This window comes from Meles meles, chromosome 6 (assembly GCF_922984935.1).
Source record: "Meles meles chromosome 6, mMelMel3.1 paternal haplotype, whole genome shotgun sequence".
Lineage (NCBI taxonomy): Eukaryota > Metazoa > Chordata > Mammalia > Carnivora > Mustelidae > Meles > Meles meles.
In genome coordinates, this window is record NC_060071.1 from 65,332,452 (window position 1) to 65,352,662 (window position 20,211).

Genomic DNA, 20,211 nt, shown 5'->3' on the forward strand with positions numbered 1-20,211 from the left:
TTTGAGCCGCTCGTGCCACCATAGCTGCTGCTGCCGCTGCGGCTGCGGAGCCGAAATCGCCGAGCGCGATGCCTGAGGGCGCTGTGAGCGTGGTGCCCCCCGCGCCCTGGGGCTGGTGAGGCTGAGCCCGAGCGGGGGCGCTGGCGAGTTGCTGGGGCTGCTGAGGGAGGTGAAAGAGTAGGGTCCAGGGCCCCTGCGGAGGGCGGAGAGCGAGCTCCCGAGGGTCGGGGGTGGGGGAGGGAGGCTCCCGTGGCAGAACGGGTTGCCGGCCACTGCGAACCCCGCCGCGCCGAGTGTCCCTGCGGCCGCCAGCTCAGGTGTCCAAGCCCTGGGCGGACTCCTCGGTGGCCTCGGCGGCCTCCTTCTTTAGACACTGCAGTTGCCATGGAAACAGTTGGGAATTAACGGGGAGCAGACCAACCACAAGCCCTACTAGGGCCAATCCCATCCCTCTGGCTGAATGCCTCTGGCAGGCGTGGGCCTGGTATTTCTTTGCAGCTCAGGCCTTTTCCCCTCCTCTTTTTCATGGGTTTGTCCTTCAGACATAAGAAACCGCTCAGGGCTTGAAGGCAGGTGTGAGAAGCAGGGAGAGGGTAATGCCTAGAGATAAGAGCTGCAGACACAGCTAGGCAGAAGGTAAGGTGGCCTGTGCCATCTCAGGTCAGTGGGAGGGCATACTGGAAGGACCTGTGGAGTGGGAAGGCAGTGCCGCTTTTGAAACAAGTTTCAAGACTGGGCCAGGATCTGTCCCCGGGGGCTCCTCATCATGATGGCTGTGGAAGGGTCAACCATTACCAGCCGAATCAAGAACCTGCTGCGATCCCCATCCATCAAATTACGCAGGAGTAAGGCAGGAAACCGGCGGGAGGATCTCAGCTCCAAGGTGAGTCCTAGTGTTGGGAGGCACCCCTTTCCAATCGTCCTGTCTTCTCTTCCATGTTTCTCTTCTATGTTCCTCTTTCACCTTCCTCTTTTCTTGGGAGAGAGGAGAACCAAAAGCTCCTGTTGGCTCTAAAGGACCAAGTGTGCCCATCTCTGCCCCTCAAGGAAGCAATGATTAAAGGTTAAAGGAAAAAGAGCAGCAGGAGTGGGCATGCTGAGATTTCTCCATGAAAAGGAATAAGAGAAAAGCAGCCTGGGTTCACTTGTAGCTTTGCTACAAACTAAGACTGTGCTTGGGGAAGCCAGTTCATAAATGATGACTCAATTTCCCATTTTGGATAAAGTAGTGGGACCACATACCCTGTGAAGGGCTAAATTGTGACTAAGGTAGCTGCAGGTGTTAGTGTCATGGCTGAGGTTATGCAAGACAGTAGTAGCAGAAAGAACACCTAGTTTGAGAAATTGGCTTGCCAAATGCTTTTGCCTGGGGTCAAAACAAATTTGTCTCTTCAAGAAGCCTAAATTAATTTAACTGGAGCCTCTTGTCTGCCTAGGAATTATAACATGCAAGAAGCCAGGTATCTGCCAGCAAAACAGTTCTCCTGGTTTGTCCTTGAACATTGCCTGTCTTACTCACACTGTGCTTGGCGCTGTTACACACACACCCCCAACCCAACACCCCAGAAGTTGCTTAGAGGCCAGTCCTTTTCTATCCCCTCACTTGTCTGGGTGTATCCTTATGCTTTCTTCAACTTCGTTGCGCCCCCACAACTTTGGGATTAGAAAAGTAGACCAAATTTATTTAATCCCTGAAAAGCTAGGGCTTTGTTCCCATAGAATCAGATTAGACTTTTGTGTCATATTAGCAGCCAATAAACACAGTAGCCTTGTGCAGTACAGGATTGCTACAGGGAGAGGCATTGGAAACAGCAGCATTTTATTGCCTTGCCTGTATCTCTTCAGAGGATGAGTAGGGCCAGTGAGGAATAATTTAGAGTGCTCATGTACAACATGGAAGGATTCCGGGAAGACTTAGTTCAGATCTTTGTCCTTTAGCAGAACCTTACTTCGATGTGGTCAGAAGAAGAACAACCTTCCTGTATATTTCAGCAGAGGTCATATTGAATTGAAATTAGCCACAAGGTTTCATGGCAGTGGAGTTGGTGACCTTTCTAAGGACTCTAATAGGAGTTCACTGTTCATATTCTCCAGAAGTAGGAGAATGAGCCTGGAACTTAGAAACTGCCTTAGATTTGACTGTCTTCGCTCATTTACTGTGTTGGATCATTCTTAGTACTGCAAACTCTGTTATTCTTGGCTGGTAACTTGACAGTGACTACCACTATTGGAGCAATCTTCTCATATGTTTTGGCCTCTTTTTCTGACCAAGAATGCTATAGGTAGTAGAAATCTGTAATGGGAGTTTATTCTTCAGTGTTAATACTTACTATAACTTTGGTGTGGAATTTAGAAGTTACAGTCGCCGTTCTTTAAAACTTCCATATCACTCATTAAAGGACTCAACAAATGTTTATTCTGTGCCTGTTATGTATGGAATCAGTGACGAATAAAACATCCTTGCCATCAAAGAGCTTGTGGCTAGTCAGATATAGAAACAAATAATTACAACTTGGTATGTTTAAAAGCTGTCCTAGAAGTAAGCATAAAGGTCTTAAGGGCAATACATGGGAGGGAACCTAAGTCGGCTTAGGGGAATTAGGAAAGACTTCAAGAGGTGGGGATGCTTGAACTGTGAGTCCTGAGACAAGAGAAGAGGAGAAGTTCTCTAGGAAGACAGTAAAAAAGAGTATCCCTCTGGCATCACCATTAAACATCCCTGTTTTCAAATAGAAAATCAGTGTTTCAGACTGCTTTAAATGGCTTTGTTTGTCCTAGAGCTGAGAATGAAGGGAATACTTAGCTGAAGCTGAATGACCCTTGAGTAGTCTGACAGAGCAAGAGTGCTGGTGTCTATCTTTAACACCCAAAAGTAGTTGCTGGTTTTGTGTGCCCAGGACCCTATAGCTGCCCGACTCCCCACACTCATTGAACTCTTAAGATGATTCTAAAAGCCTATCCTACAGTAATCCACATAGGACCTGATGTATAAAGCTTTGTGAGCTGCTCTACTATGTGGTGGCTGTGGGTCATCATGGTAACAATCAGAAAGCTTGTGATTCACGGATAACTAACGCTGAAATAAAATTTGACGACCAAAAGACATATGCCTTTGAGGTTGGGGGTGGGGGGGCAAAGAAGGAAGTGACAGAGGGCCTTTGTGCAGCTCTTACCTCAGATGGCCTGCTGCTTTGAGTCATACTATTCCTCCTGTCTAAAGCAGCCTTTTCATCAAATTCTCCCCTTTAAAAAAAAAAAAAGATTTTATTTGTTTTTTGTCAGAGAGATCACAAGTAGGCAGAGAGGCAGGCAGAGGCAGAGAGAGAAGCAGGCTCCCCACAGAGCAAGGAGCCCAATGCGGGACTCGATCCCAGGACCCTGGGATCATGACCTGAGCTGAAGGCAGCCACTTAACCAACTGAACCACCCGGGTGTCCTCTCCCCTTACTTTTACATCCAATTCTATATTTACTGCAGCCACAGGGACTTCTCTGAGTAGCTCCACTGCCTTGGAACCAATCTCTAATTGTTCTTTTATGTATGCCTTCATTTCTTAAAGCCAAGAGTCATGTTATTTATTTCTTTTACATCACACTGTTTAGTATAGCGTAAGGTGAGCAGTAAATCTTAAGTGCATAAATGAATGAAAGCACTTTAATGGTGTCAGATATAGTGGGAATAAACTTGGAATTCCAGAAGAATGGGAGATGATCAGGAGGAGTTTTGTGATGTCTTTAAAGAAAAATTGAAATTAGGAATATTAAAATGTTGAAAAAGAAGTAGAGATGTAGCCAGCTTCGTTAGGTATGAAGGGCACAAGTGAGAAGAGGGGGTGCATATATGCAGAAAATAGTGCTCATTAAAGACTTTTTAACTCAGGAGAGACTTAGTTAAAAATATGGTTGAAATATGGTTAAAAGCTGGAATGGGAGCCAAGTAGAAATGGCATTGAGAGTCTTGATTTAGAAATGGGTAATTGAGAGCTGGGATTTTTATTACGCTTTCTCTAAGGGAGGGAAGTCTCTGCAGTGAGATAGAATTAGAAAAGAGTAATTTGACGTTTTATTGCCAGATCTGCTGAGCATTGATGAAATGTAACTCAAAGTTATCAGTTGTAAACACCCTTCAGCTTCAAATTCTGTACAGTTGTCAGTTTTGCCTTTCAGCAGAGGCTGTGTTTTCAGCCTCAGAAATGTGTGTGCTCTGGGTAGCTAGCCCTCCCCCTCTTTTCTTAAAATTTCTGGCAGATTTTTATGTGGAGGGAGCTGGGTCATTTTTCTCTTTTAACAAAGGACAGAAATGGAATGAAGCCGAGCAGGCACGATGTAAGTTAGGGATACAAAAGGTTTGCCTGTGCTGGAGAGTTGTTAGATTTTGAAAAAGTAAATGAAGAGGTTTTGAAAACCTCCTCCTCCCTAACAGCCATTTGTCCACTCTGGGTTATGTATTATTATTTCTCCGGAAACAATGGGTGAGATGACTTGTAGCTGTCTTCTAGTTCTCAGTTTTTATGGATACGAGTTTAATGCATTCTCTCTCTTTCTCTCTCTCATTTTTTCCCCAAATTTTCTCATGTCTGGTTGTATGGTGGTGCTTTGAGCCTTTTAATATGCGGCTCTAAGAAGAGTTTATGTAGGGGATTTTCATGGAAGAGAAAAAACTGGCAATAATCTAATTTTAGCTTTTGCTCAGTGTTTGAGTCCAGGTGTTAATACTGAGACCCTTTAATCTGCCTGTTTGGTTTTGGGAAAGCATATTCATTTCCAGGGCATTTATATAGGGATCATTGGCTTGAGCTGGATGGCTCTTGACTTGGGGGAGGAGTCAGAACAGCAGTGAGATAGAACACTTTTGCAGCGTTTTTAAAAAATACACGTTCCTGGGCCCCATCCTAGCTATCTGGAATTAGAGGCTCTGGAGGTAGAGCTTCTTTTAATTATTTTTTGAGTTTATTTATTTGTCGGAGCGAGAGAGAGCGCGCACACAAGCGGGGGAACGGCAGGCAGTGGGAGAAGCAGGCTCCTCACTGAGCAGGGAGCCTGATTCAGGATTCGATCCCAGGACCTGGGGCTCATGGCCTGAGCGGAAGGCAGACGCTTAACTGACCGAGCCACCCAGGCTTCCCTCTTGTGGTAGGGTTTGATAGTTGTTTCTTAAGGATTTTATTTTTTATTTATTGGACAGAGAGAAAGGAGGCTTCCCACAGAGCAGTGTATAATTTAAGTTCCACCAGAAGCCTGCTGCTGGATTACAAACCTGTGGCTTAAGTGCTAGGACCTGAAATCTGTTGGCTTCATGCCCCAGTCCTCATTGAGGCTTCTTCTTGTTTTTTTAAATTATTTTACTTTATTTAGAGTTTATTTATTAGAGAGAGGGAGAGCGAGCATGAATGTGGGGAGGGGCAAAGAGAAAGGAGACAGAGATTCTCAAGCAGACACTTCACTGAGCACAGCTGGATGTGGGGTTCAGTCCCATGACCCTGAGATCATGACCCGAGCCAAAGTCAAGAGTCAAACACTTAACCGACTAAGCCACCCAGGTGCCCCTCATTGAAGCTTCTTGAGAGTATAGAAAGCTAGCCCAGTGAGTATACTCTTCTCCTTGGGCAGTTCTTATCTCTGCTGTGTCTTTTAGACCAATTGCTCTGTAAAATGTTATGTCAGAGATAGGTCTGAGAGAACTGCCCTGTTGTAGGGTCAGATATGAGGAACTGATAATTGCCTTACTAAGACAGATCAGCAGGAATTTCCTCTGTGGGCAGGAATAGGAAACTTTATGATAATGTCTCTGAGTCCTGGCCAGTTTTTTATGTCACCATTCCACTACCCACTTCCCTTGACACTCATAGGAACCAAGGGTTTTTAGTGTTTAATACACCCTCTCGGGCGCCTGCGTGGCTTAGTGGGTTAAGCCTCTGCCTTTGGCTCAGGTCATGATCCCAGGGTCCTGGGATTGAGCCCCACATTGGGCTCTTTGCTCAGTGGGGAGCCTGCTTCCCCCTCTCTCTCTGCCTGCCTCTCTGCCTACTTGTGATCTCTCTCTCTCTCTCTGTCAAATAAATAAATAAATAAATAAAGTCTTTAAAAAAAATACACCCTCTCTGGTCTCCCCCCTATAAGTAGATGGCCAAGGGTAGGGGGCCCCTGTGGGCCAAAGATGTGCTCCTCACCGGCCTTTGTGAATGACTTTGAGCAACTTCTTATTGATTTTTTTTTATTTTAAAGATTTTATTTATTTATTTGACAAAGAGAGAGATAGGGAGAGCAGGAACACAAGCAGGGGAATTAGGAAAGGGAGAAGCAGGCTTCCCGCAGGGCAGAGAGTCCGATGTGGGGCTCGATCCCAGGACCCTGGGATCATGACCTGAGCCGAAGGCAGATGTTTAACAACTGAGTCACCCAGGTGCCCCTTTATTGAGTTTTCTATCTCTGACTTATTCCTCAAGTAAGGCTTGGAAAGTGCCTTGAGCTTCTCAGAACAGGTGGTGTCCAAGGAAAAGTGTGAGGTGTTCTCCCGGTTTTGTTCCTTTGATCTCTGCTTCATTTCTCCTTCCGGTGCCTGCAGCTGCCCTCAGCTTTCAAAGTGATTCTCACTGGAGAGAGAGGATTCCTCTCTCCCCAAACCAGCTCCTCCTTTGCTGTCTAAAATAGCCCAGCCCCTTCAGGCTCTAAGTCATCTTGCAAAGCCTTCCCTCATCTGCTTTGTCTCACTTATTTCAAAGTCTAACAACACTGCTGCTTTCCAGGTTTCTTTCCCCTCCCTCCGCTTATAATTTAAGGCAAGTTTCCCCTGTTGGGTCAGTTTGAGTCACTGTCTTATTTCCTGCCATATTTTGAATGTCTTTGGGGCCATTGGATTTCTCTGCCTTCACTCTTCCCTCTTCCATTTGTCACTTGCGTGTTTTTCATCTCTTGACTAATGAAAAAACATTGGTAGAAGTAAGCCTTCATTCTGACTTCTGTAACCTCTCCGTCAACCTCCTGAATCCAAAGTTGGGCTTGTGGGCTGTTATCACTGCCCCTTTGTTTGGAAAACAGTCCAGAGCTTGAAATTTGGGACTCTGTTTATTCAAACTAAGCTTCTCTGGGAACGGGGTCTGTTGCACTGTTGTTCTCCAAGTATCTGTTGGTTTTACTTCATGGGCAGATTGCAGTGTTGGTTAGAAAAACAGCTACAGTGTTTGCAGTAGGATTTATTGTCTTATACATCACATTCCCATCGCTACAAGCTAAGCCTCTCCTCTGGGCCCATTGTCTAATGGGTTTTCTCTCAGTTTCCCTTTACAGTACCTCTCAGCTGAGCAATGAGAGCTTGCCCACCTGCTTGGGTGTTTGATGAATCAGATCCACACTGTGGGCTTTACCTTAACTTCTGTTACCTCTTAAAATGAAAAGAAAGGGTAAGGGAGGGCAAGAAATAAAGTGAGTACGACAGACAGATGGGGCGGTGTAGATCTTTAGGGTTGGTATTTTTGAGTGTTCCCATTTTCCACACCTTGGTTGCCTCCCTCCCGACAGTTTCATCACCAAGTCTGCGGTGCTTCTTAATCGACTATGGCATTTTCCTCTGGTTTTGAAGGGCACTTACGGAAGAGTGAGTTCACATCACAGGATGGGAATCTCTTCTTAGATTTCTAGGGAGTAAATTCCACCTGCTCTCATTTTACCCCAGAGAATGTTTATAATGCTTTTTGTTGCTTCTGTAGTCTATAAGACACTCTTTTTTTTTTTTTTTTGAGATTAGATTTCGAAGTTTATATACCTTATCTCTTCCTAAAACTGGAATGAAGCTAAAGACCTTTTCCCCTCCTTGCCCCTTCTTTCATAGCTGAGATTTAAATTTACTCGAAGATCTTGGAGCACTTAGTGAAACCACATGACTGATTTTTTTCTTTTTCTTTGTTTGTTTGTTTGTTTTGTTTATTTTTTTCAGTATGGTAGATTGTCTTTTGGAGGAATCCTGAGAAGGGAGTTTCTTAGGTTCTTTTGCATTTGAACATTGCTTCTCATTCATGCTGAGCGCACTACAGTTTCTAACTTCCCATCATACTTCTCAGGCTTTGAGATCGATATTCCTTTAGTGGTGCCCCTGGTCATTTCCCCATATGCCCAGTTAACCTCGCTAAAGGTGGTGGCCCTTAAAAAGCAAAACTAACTTTAAAAAAATTATGAAATACAATAACATTATATTGTATGTAATTAAAACATGGTCCCCCCATGTTTATTTTTTTAAAATAATTTCTTTTTAAAAAAGATTTTATATATTTATTTGACAGAGAGAGAGAGAGAGAGAGCGCGCACAAGAAGGCAGAGTGGCAGGCAGAGGGAGAGGGAGAAGCAGGCTCTCCATTTCTCCAGGGAACCCGGTGCAGGGCTTGATCCCAGGACCCTGGGATCATGACCTGAGTGGAAGGCAGCCGCTTAACCGACTGAGCCACCCCGATACCCCTCTCAGATAATTTTAGAGCCATCATTTGGTAACCCTCCTTTCCCACTACATCCTTGCATCTCTTCCCACCCCCAACTCCAGATTTCCACTTCTCGCCCTGCGGTACCATTAGGAACAGTTGTTATACACAGTGGTCTGTGGGTCAGTGAATGTCAAGTTGACCGGGCACACTTCTGTGATGTCAGATGATCATAAGCTGCAAGTAGTTGCTGCTTCTCTCTGGGGTTGGAGTGAGGTGGGGGAGTGAAGTGGAGACCAGCAGATGCTTTGCTTGTTTTGGTGTGGGGGGACTCAAGGGCCTTGAACCAGATTGTGTAGCTCACACCTGATGGCTTGCTACTTCTACCTTACCCCAAACCTCTCCTTGTTTATCTCTGTGCTCTGCCTCTTTTTTCTGTACCTCTCCCTACTCAAAACCGACCTTGTCTTTGAAGCAGTGGAGAATTGCTGAGTTAAAATGCCTATTTTCTGTGGGAAAAAAAAACTGCGTCTAAAATGCCCAGTGCCGGGGCGCCTGGGTGGCTCAGTGGTTTAAGCTGCTGCCTTCAGCTCAGGTCATGATCTCGGGGTCCTGGGATCGAGTCCCGCGTCGGGCTCTCTGCTTGGCGGGGAGCCTGCTTCCTCCTCTCTCTCTCTCTCTCTCTCTCTCTCTCTCTCTGCCTGCCTCTCTCCCTACTTGTGATCTCTATCTGTCAAATAAATAAATAAAATCTTAAAAAAAAAAAATAAAAAAAAATAAAATGCCCAGTGCCAGAGCTGATCTCGATGATGACAGCTGGAGTTCAAGTGACCGTGAAAAAGAGCAAAAATGAGGTCATATGCCCACCTGACTCTGTTTGGTTGGGCAGGCTCCAAGGTTGCTAAGTTCTTTGAGCAAGGATCTTGCCTCCCCTGACCTCAGATTTTGTATTATTTTCATTTCTTTTGTCAAATAGGCAATGATGGTAACATTATGGATGCAAAAGCATGGGATCTTAATACAAGCTTTCCTGCAGCTGCCCTGGGTCGTCTGAGGAGAGGAAGCCCCGGGCCAGGTGGATTGGGTGGAGGGCAGCCCATAGGCAGTTTGCGATCTTGGGGGAGGAGCTCAGAGCTTGCTCAGAGGCTCTGACCCTTGCTACCTCTCAACTGCTGCGTTGGAGAAAAGCAAGCAGCTGCTTGTCAGAACCAAACATGCGGCAGGCAGGCTGTAGCTACCCTCCTTGAGTTACCCTGATGCTCACTGGTCTGCTTCTGTTTGGGAAAAGGCACATATCCATGATTGTTTTCATATGACATAGTAACCTGGTGCAGACTAAACATGTCCTTTCTCCTTACGGTGTCCTTCCTTCCCCAGGCTGCTTTGATCTCTCCAGCGAGGCCTCCCCCCGCCCCCCGCCAGCAACTGTCTTCACAGCTCGCCCTCATAGCAAAACCCAGAACTGGCTAGTGAACAGGGTTTCTAAGAATGAATATGCAGGCAGGTTAGTGGGGAGGGGCAAGAGGCCATGATGGCCTGGTTAAAAAGCAGATTCAGATTTGGGTCTACCATGGAGCTCTGCCATTCATCCAAGCTCCTGAGTGAAGCCCCTGCTGCATTTCCTTGGGCTGTACATTGAGTAGTTAGGCATGTGTGTGTGTGGTGTGTGTGTGTGTGTGTGAGAGAGAGAGAGAGAGAGAGAAAGAGAGTGCATTCGAGAGCGAGAGAGAGCTGGCTTCTCTCTCCTTTGTAAAGTGAGAACACTGAGGGCTTCCTCCTTGGGCTGTTGTGAGGATTAAAGGAGAGCTAATGAATGTGAAAGCACACTGTAAGGTCTAAATAAGTTTATGGCTGTTAAGGGGTTGCTAATGTTATCAGGGTCTATAGCTTTCTAAAATATTCAGGAATTTTTTTCTCATTTGCTGGCAAGATTTTATTCCTTCAGATTTACATTTGCGAGGAGTCCCTTTTTGCAGGTTCAGCCTCTTCTTTTCCAACATTTAATCATCCTCCCTGTGCAGCTTTTAGTTATCTTCAGTACCTTTTCTTGCCAATATTGTAACTTGTGTCAACAATACTGACCAAGAGGAAGGCTTAGCAAACATTTTTTTAAATACCAACTCCTGTATAATTTATTAATTCAGGGCCATGGGTATGATTTTTGGGAACTTTTGAAAAGTCAAACCAGTGAACCAGGGGGAGGGAGGAGTCCTAGTTTACTGTGTCTATTTAGAAACCACTGGAGGGACGCGCATGCTTTTTAACAGCCATAGCTTCTCTAGAGATAACTTTTCTTCTTTGGGGGCCAGTTCATTTGTATTGAAAAATAATTTGGGAAATGAATTAGTCCTAGAGTTCCCTTTCAGACTAAGACTTTAAAGGCAGAGTGAAAACGTGTTAAATTTATAACCCATTGTTTTAAGTTTTCTAGTTAGGACAATTTGGTGATATCAATTAGAAGAAGCATTAATATATTCACATCTTTTGATCTAGCAGTTATAATTCGGGAATCTATTCTATGCAAACACTCACACCACACAAAAGTATATGACTGAATTTTTTTTTTTTTTGGTGTTATTCGCAATAGTGAAATCTTTGGAGTAGTCCGGGTAGCCATCAATAGGGAATTGGGATAAATCCATGAAATGAAACACCTTGTACTTGCTGAAAAGAATGAGGTCAGTCTATATTTACTGATGTGAAAGGGTATACAAGATATATTAAGTGACAAAAAGCAAACTGTATAACTTTTTATGTTAATGATTATATTTTTGTTAAAAGCTGTATGTTAGTATATGCATAGAAAAAAAAAGTGAGGCTATTAAATACCAAACTGTTGTTAATATTGGTTACCTCAGGGAGGGCTAGTAGATTATGGCGGACTGTCTACATTTCTATATTTCTGTAATGTTGGAATTTTTTACAATAAGTCTGTATTATTTTTGTAAGTAGAAAACAATAAAGATAAAGGTATCCAATTTAAACCTGTGTATTTCATATTTAAATCTAAAATGCTTAACTTTAAAAATCTGTATACTCACTCAAGCACAAAGTTATGCACAAATGTTGAAAAATATATATGAAATTATAACTTGGGTTTTTTTTGTAATCATAGGACATAAAAATGTTTTCTCACAAATTCATCATTAACTTGTTGAATTTGAGGTGATTCATTTTTTTTGGAGATAATTCCTTTTTTGTATCTTCAGAAATATTTTCTTGGTTAGCTTTGGTAAACAAATTTTTTTTAATACTTTCTGAAGTACATATGCTTTCTTTCTTTTTTTTTTTTTAAAGATTTTTTATTTATTTATTTGACAGACAGAGATCACAAGTAGGCAGAGAGGCAGGCAGAGAGAGAGGAGGAAGCAGGCTTCTTGCTGAGCAGAGGGAGCCTGATGCAGGGCTCAATCCCAGGACCCTGAGATCATGACCTGAGCCGAAGGCAAAGGCTGTAACCCACTGAGCCACCCGGAAATGAGAAAGAAAATGCTTTCTGAAAAGATTTTTTACACAAATAATACAGAGAAACGTAAAGAAAACAAGTTATTCATAATTTCAACAACCAGGATAACTACTTATAGCTGTATCCATTTCTGATTATAAAGGATAGGTAATGCTCTTTTTAAATAACAGTATTGTCACTTTTATTTAAAAAGTTACCTCTGGGGGGCTGAGTCAGTTAAGCCTCTGACTCTTGATTGAAGCTCAGGTCTTGATCTCAGGGTCATGACTTCAAATCCTGCATTGGGCTCCATGCTGGGCGTGGAGCCTACTTTAAATAAATAAATAAATAAATAAATATTACCTCTGATCTCTTTAGACTTAGTCTTTAATTATGATTTAGTCAGATTTGTGAAGTAAATGTATGTATGGCATATACTTATGCCATACATATATTTACTGAAGTCAAGGATGAAACGGTTTTGTCTGTAATCATTTAAAGCACGTGGGTTATTCCATACAGGCCCTCCCCATTCTTTCTGGAAAGGCATCAAAATCCTGCTTCCTGCTCCACCTTCTAGGGCTGGCTGTGATAGATGGAGAATTCTCTAGGAGGTTAAAGAACTTACTGGGTAAGATGAACCAGAGTATTCACAAATATTTTTAAAATACTAAAACATGGACTCAAATATTTATTAAACACTGTGCTCTGTGTTATAAGCATAGAGTGTAGGTATGGCCTCTGCCTTTCAGGAGACTAGTAGGAGAGAAGTGACAGATCCATAAAGAACTTCCGTACGAGGTACTAAGTAGCACAGGCAATGTGAATGAGGCACATATTACAGCTGTAAGAGTACCAAACGAGGGACGAATCATTCCTGGCCATGGTGATCACGCAAAGAATCACAGGGGATGTGATATTTGAGCTGATCCTTGAGAGGAAGGGAAGGATTTCAGGAGGGGGTGGTGGAAGGGAAGGGCTTCTTGGTAGAAGAAGAATATAAACTAAAGCCCCAAAGCGCCTTTCCAGAATCATGAATAATCCAGATTGACAAATGCACATGATTCATATAGGTGAGTAGTAGGAAATAGAATTAGAAGAAAGGTAGGATCACTTGACAGAAAGCTGCGGTTGCCAGGCTAAGACATTCATAATTTATTTTGTTGGCAGTGAGGAGCCATCGAAAGTTTTTGAGCAGGAGAGGAATGTGATCAAAGCTGTGCTGTGGCGAGATTGTTCTGACAGGTCAAGGGAGAGGAGGACAGGGTCCATAGGAAGGAAATTGATTAGAAAGTCATCGCTACATACAGGAATGCAGTGCTGAAGGCCTAGTTCAGGGTGCTGGGATTCAGAATGGAAAGGAAGTGAGCATTTTATAGAGGGGAGTCTCATGGCTCAAGCTGGCGTGATTACAGGGGTACCAAGATATCCCTCCCCCACTGTCCTTTTTGTCCCAGATCACGCATCCACATTGCACACTTAGTTCAGATAAGGAACACTTAGTAGTCTCCCTGGTTACAAAGTTTGGAAGCAAGAGATTAAGAAAACTCCGGCATGTAGAGCTGGTGAATGAGGAGGACTTAGACCTTTCTTCATGATCAGCCTTTTGCTAATGAAGTGTTGTTTGTGGTTCTGGCCTTGCTGTAGGGAGGACTGACACTAGATAGGAAAAGAAAATTTTTTTTTCCTCTTATTCTGGTTGCTTAAGTTGAGGTACCTCCTATCCTGGCCTTCCTGATAACTGGAAGAGAAAGAGGGAGTGAAAGTGCTGCTCTGTACCAGGCACTGTGTTGTCAACACTGCTCTTTGGACTTGGGTGCAAGCCGATGGTGATACCATAACAGAGTCCCTTAGCTTGGGATCTCTGATTTCCAGAACTCGGGTCTGAGGTCTGATGCTGCCCTCACCTCTTCCTCCATCTGCACATGAAGTCAGATGCTACTGCTTTGGACCCTATAATGTTATTTGCCTTGGAAATGGGTGTCAGCTGTCCATGTTGACTATAGGTTCTAGAGCTGGCTGGACATGAATAGGCCCTGGGGTGAGGGGCTACTCTGGCATTAGAAGACCCTCTGTTTATTTTTCTCTGCAACCATTCAGTGAGGAGAGGTCAGAACCCATTTTTTAGACCCATTTCAGGTACTGATAAGACCTGCTAATTTTAAAAAGTATATTACAACTAGCAAGAGAGGACCCTATTCCCCTCTACTTTGTCCTGTGCCCTCTGCCTTCTGCCTTGGTTCTTAGACTTATCCCTGATGCTGCCGTGAAGGCTTGGGGACTTCCCCAGGTGCTCTTCCACAAACTGCACCATGCTGATGGCTTGGGAGAACTCGAACTCCCTCCTCAGGTCACCAGAGTTTCTGGAACCAGGCAGATAGGTTTAAATACTGGGTCTTCCACTCACTACTTAACCTGATTCCTTCATCTGAAAAATGGAGATAATGCCTGTCCTTCATGAAGCTGTCAACGGTAAGGGGCGCCTGGCTGGCTCCGTCAGTGGAGCATGCAACTCTTGATCTTGGGGTGAGGAGTTCAAGCCACACGCTGGGCATAGAGCTTACTTAAAAAAAAAAAAAAAAGTTGTCAGGGGTTTCAAATGAAATAATCTTGTAAATTGCCTAGCACAGTTCTTGGCAGAGTACACATTCAGTGAATTGTAGTTGTTACAGCTGTAGATCCTCTCTTTGCACAAGACCTTTCATACCCCATGGGTCTGGATATTCTTAGGAGAGCATTTGGAGCACTGTTTTCTCCTTAGTCCCAGGAGGGGCTGACATTTGGAAATAAAAAGGCAAAATGCTTTCATTTATAGTTCACTACCTGATTAATCATTAGAGCCCCCTGGAGAGCTTTAATATGCGGACTCCGAACCCCCCTCCCCATGTCTGTTGAGTGAGAATCATAGGGTAAGGACTGATAACTGAGAGAGACTTGTTAAACCCTCTGAATAATTCTGTTGGTAGGCCAGGATTGAGAACCTTTGTTCTCGATTCTTCAGGGGTTTATGGCCAGAGGATCTCTAAGGTCACCTCCTCCCAAGCCAGGGCAGATTTACCTTCCTAGAAGCTGAGGCTATTTTAATCCCAGCACTGGAGAATTTGGCTCAGCTCCAACTCATGCTGAACTCTAAGCTTGGGAGCCCAGTTTTTCGGTCATATTGGAAGTTACTTGTTTCTGGAAGCCTTCGTGGCATAGAGAGTAGAACTGTAAATCATCCAGACAGGATGGAGGCCAGGAGCAGCGTGGAGAGGCAGGATCTGTCCTGCAGTCTTGTTGTGGCCATCGTGTCCCTTCCTGCCTCCGACCAGATGGCACTTTGGACTCTGAAGGAGCAGGAGTGAGTGAGCTTGGGCACGGTACCCGCCCCTCCCTTCCCCCTCCCCAGGCCAGGCACTGGGTCCCTGCCCAGCTGGTGAAGTCCCTGCACAAAGCCTGCTGGCCTTGGGCTTTCTCTGTGGCTTTTTCATAAGCGGCAATTGTCAGAATCTGGTGGTGAATCTGCTCTGTGAGATTAGAGTGTAGTGCGTGGGTAAGAGACAAGCATAGTTATTCTTAACCTGCAGGAAGGGAGGGGAAGGCGGAGAGTGCTCTGCCGTGGACAGGTCTGTGACATGCTTGTTTATAGAAGTAGCAAGCCCATGGTTTGGCTGGAATGACTTACAACTCAAGTATTTATAGCTTGTGTTAGTGGGATTGAGAAGTGGGGAAAGGGAGAGGGGGAAGAAAGGAACTGGGGGCAACAAAACCAGAGGTCGCCTTCCTCCCAGTTGCTGGGTTTCTTTACCACTTTGAGGGCAACTCAGTCCTAGATGACCCGGGCCTTTTGTGGCTCTGGCCTCTTTGTTCTCTTCCTCAAGGGAGCAGCTGCCAACTTGCCCTTGCAGACTCACTGGAGTGACCCCTCACACTGAGCAAGGAAGGGCAACTCCATGCCACTTCCATCACAGACTCCAACAAGAAGCCCTTCGCTAGCAGAGCCATTGTCTTAGCTCCACAGGCTGGATCTTTCATTGCCTGGATCTTTCATTGCCTGGTGCCTCTACTCTAGCCTGTGGACTGAGCCGATCTAGGGCCCTAATAGGGAGACCAGAGAGGCTTAGATGACCCTCCCCAGGCTTCCCCGATCGTGTGTTTAGGAGTCTGGGACTGCTTGGAACCTTGTGCTCTGCTGCCCGTGTTGCAGATGGTTCTGGACTCTGGAGAGTCCTTTTCTTGCCTCCTTCACTTCTTTTTGGCACTTACATCAACTCCCTCTCCTTTCTGGGCGCTCTCCCCTTCACTGGCTACCTGGGTCTCCTCCTCTCTTTCTAATTGCCTGGCATCTCATCTTCTCCATACTCTAAAAATAGTTACTGTGCACGGTTCTTTCCTCAGCCTCTCCCCCCCACCCCCTCCATCTTCTCCTGTACTTCCAGTGGTGGTTTTCACCTCCATGCGAATAATTCTCGGATACCTATTTCGAGCCCTGACCTCTTTCCCAGGCATTTAATTCCATGTTTATGTTGCTAAAGTGCATATTCTGTGGTTCCTATTGAATATCCCAGAAATGTCTTGGATTCAGCATGCCTAAAACAGACATCACTGGCTCCCATCCTTCCTCCTTTGTCCAGACCCAGGTCTGCATTCTGATCCTGCACCATTTCTTTTCATGTTCCCTATCTCCGAGTTTCAAAATTTTGAGTCTTCTGCCTTCTTTCTCCAGAGTTGTCAGGTGCCCAGTCTTGCTGATTCTATTTGCCTTGTTACTTTTGAACCCATCATGTCTTTTCTGCTCTCATTGTCTTCATGCTGGTCTAAATCCTCATTACTTCTCACCTGAACTGTTGTAACGGCCTCCTGATTGGGCTCCCTGCTTGTGTTGTTTTTCTCGCATACGTCATCACCACAACATAGCTTTGATTGCATCTCCAGCTTGAAATCCTTCAGTGGCTTCCCATAGCCTACAGATGACCCCCCTTTGTTTGGCATTCAAGGCTCTTCCTGGTCTGGTTGCAAGTCCGCCTCTCCTGACTTACTCTCCTAACACTGTCTGCATTCACCATTGCTCACCTGCTCTGTCATTTCCTTCTGCCAAGCTTTTGTTCATGTTGCTGCTTCTTCTGAGAATTCCTTCTCTCTGTATTTCCACCTGTTAAGATCCTATCCTCATGGCCCAGGTCAAGTACCATCTCGCCCTCCAAGAAAGCCTCTTTGGTTTTCCTTTCCTGATCCTGTTCAGAAATCATTTCTCTTCCTCCTCTGTGAGCACTTTATATCTTTCTTATGACCCTTATCACATACTGGGGATTGCTTTGTAATACATCATGAATTTTCCCTGATGGATTTTTTTAAAAAGATTATTTATTTATTTGACAGACAGAGATCACAACTAGGCGGAGCAGCAGGCAGAGAGAGAGAGAGAGGGAAGCAGGCTCCCTGCTGAGCAGAGATCCCAATGTGGGGCTCAATCCCAGGACCCTGGGATCATGACCTGAGGTGAAGGCGGAGGCTTTAACCCACTGAGCCACCCAGGCGCTTCTCCCTGATGGATTTTGAGAATAGGGGGTAGAGTTTGTGTATTCTTCATCTTAGGATCTCCTATAACATCCTGGTGATTTTCACACTTCTTTGAGGATGACCCACATTAAGAAATACATTTTATATTGTGACCCAGAATACACCCGCCCCCAACAGAAGTTTCATGATCAATACTTACCATCACTACATGCTGTGAGATCTGTCTTGTGTTCTGCTGTATTTATTCACTACCCACTAAATCAGTCAATTTCAGGTCCCATTAATAAGCTACAATCTGCATGTTTGGAAAATATTATTCTACCTAGTATAAGCAAGTTGTCCTCTCTGTTGCCCCTTGGCCACCTGTTTTTTTCCATCTCCTTTAATGAGAGCCAGAAGAGCACTTAAACAGTTGGCTTTATAGTCTTTCCTTCTCTCTTGGGATTAGGCTATTATGAAGTTATCCCTTTATCTCATTAAGGTGAGGGATGATTTTGCTTTCCTTCTTTCTCTCAGGAGGGTACGGTACTGCTCTGCCAAGTGCATGCTGGGAGTGGTGGCTATTCAAGGCCCTCTCGCAGTTTGTCTGTAGTAATTCTGCCCTCCCGCGGCCTCGCTTCTGGGGACAGATGATACCCCCTCTCAGGCTGGTGTAGGCTTTCCTCCATCTCAACACTTCCCATCTGCCAAAGCAAAGGCTGGGTCACACCTTGAGCATTTTCTCTGCTTTGGGGCTGTCTTTCAGATATGGAGTAGATTATTGTAGAGTCCAATGTGGGTGCTCTCTTCTTCTGTTTTCACATGTGCATGAAGCGATGTTCTAGAACTGTGTGGCTGTATCAGGGTGCCAGCAGCCTGTAGTGACTGTGTCCCAAGTCACTGGACGTAATCAGTTACCTGGATTGGTTGTCTTTTCGGCTAGGTTTCATTGGCATGTGGGCAGTGAGGGTTTATGACTTACTTTCCTTTCAGTACCTTGGGCCCCATCCCAGACTTTGAGGACAGCTCTTTTCTCACAGGATCTCTTCCCTGCCTCAGTTTCCTCAACAATGCTTGAGACCAGTACTGCCACACTGGTGGGCTTGCTTCCTTATGTGGAAAAATGCTATCTTATTCAGAACAGGCTAGGTCTTTTGTTCTCAAAGTATGGGCTGGGAATCCCTGGGTCCCTTTTTAGGGGAGCTATGAGATCCCTCCCTTTTCCAGTTACATATCCAAATGGGCCAGATTTTCTTCATCTTCAACTAGCATGACATATCACAACAGATTGAATGGAGATGCTGATAGGAGCATCCAGCTGTTTACTGTGAAGCTGGACATTGAAAAGATTTGCAAAAATGTTAAATAATGCTGTTCTTCTCACTGAATTTTTGTTTTGTTTTGGAAGATAGAGTTATCCTTAATAAAAATATTAACATGTATGGATTTATTATTATTTCAAAGTGAATTAACAAATATTTTAAACTATTTCCATTGTAATTTCTAATATGCTGATACAAATAAAAGCTCTTTGGGGTCCTTGGTAATTTCTAAGAGTGTAAAGAAACCAAAGAGTATAAGAGACCAAAAAGTATGAAAATTGCCAGGTTATGTCATGCTGTGGTAACAAAATCACCTCAAAATCTCCCTGACTTAACAGATAGTTTATTTCTTGCTCATGCTCATATTCACTGTGGGTCAGCACAGGGGCTCTGTTCATCAAAGTTACTCAGGGACCCAGGCTGAGGGGGCGCTCTCTCATTATCTGCTGCCATGCTTAGCAGTCAGGAGAAGGGATAGTGATTGTCGAAAGCTTCCAGTGGAAATGGCGTGTCAGAGCGTCATAAAAACGTACAGTCTTAGAAGCACTTACATGAGAAACCTAATCAAACAAAAACTCATATTCTTGAGTTCTTTGTACCCTTCCCCCCCACATTGTTGGGTCAGTGAGTATCCAAAAGCCATTGCTTACGGGTGAAGAGAGAACCAAGGGTATGAATTCCAGAAGGATGTTGTTCATGAGGTACTGAGCCCCATGCCACGTCCTAGACCATTATCTTTTCTTTAACAATGACTGTGCAATATTTAAGACATACAGTAAAGATACAGAATGAACAACTGTATGCCTACCATCAGCTTAAGAAACAAAATGGTCCCTGTACCATTAAGCTCCCTTTGTGCTCACCGTCATCTGGGCAGTAAGACGGACAGTAAGTGTGTGGATGGAAATGTAATGAGTGTAGTGTCACTACCTGAATCAAAGTGCTATGAAGAAAGATAAAACAGGGTAAGTTAGGTATAGAATGGTAACAACGAAGTGAGTCTGGAAAGCCTTCTCTAAGGAGGAGACCTTTGAGCAAAGACCTGAGGGAAGTAGCTCTGTGAACAGCTGAGGGAAGAGCATTTTAACTGAAGGAAGAGTATGTGCAGGACCTGAAGCTCGAATCTGCTTGAGGTGCTTGAGGCAGCCAGTGTGGCTGAGGTGGAGGAAGAGGTGGAGAGTGGAGGAAATGAGGTCAGAGAGGGAGCCAGAGGCCAGATGATTTAGGGCTTTGTAAACAGGGTAAAGTGTTTGAATTTGAACTTAAGGATGGGAAGCCTGTGGAGGGTTTTGAGCTGAGTAATAACATGATCTCATATATATTAAAAAAAAAATTCACTCTGGTGGTGTCTGGGTGGCTCATTCAGTTAAGCGTCTGCCTTTGGCTCAGGTCATGAGCCCAGGGTCCCGGGATTGAGCCCTACATCGGGCTCCCTGCTCAGCGGGGGCCTGATTCTCCCTCTGCCTGCCGCTCCCCCCTGCTTGTACTCTCTCTCTGCCTATCAAACAAATAAATAAAATCTTAAAAAAAAAAAAAAACAGAACAACAACCACCCCACT

The 20,211-nt window shown here is 44.6% G+C and overlaps 1 protein-coding gene and 1 long non-coding RNA gene across 4 annotated transcripts in view; both read left to right on the plus strand.

The window, feature by feature from the left end:
* Window positions 1-42: 42 nt before the first annotated feature.
* MAPKBP1 (mitogen-activated protein kinase binding protein 1) overlaps window positions 43-20,211 on the plus strand; it is a 52,047-nt gene continuing 31,878 nt past the window's right edge. The window contains exons 1-2 of one of the 3 annotated variants that reach the window (XM_046007137.1): window positions 53-115; window positions 661-883. In XM_046007137.1, the coding sequence (XP_045863093.1) occupies window positions 767-883 (117 nt within the window). In that variant the 5' untranslated portion in view covers window positions 53-115; window positions 661-766. Of the gene's footprint in view, window positions 884-20,211 lie in introns of all 3 variants that reach the window. The other 2 variants (XM_046007139.1, XM_046007138.1) reach the window with 2 other exon arrangements.
* On the plus strand, window positions 8,336-11,391 carry LOC123943189. Its single transcript, XR_006818590.1, has 2 exons — window positions 8,336-8,950; window positions 9,197-11,391. It is a non-coding gene; the product is annotated as an uncharacterized LOC123943189 (long non-coding RNA).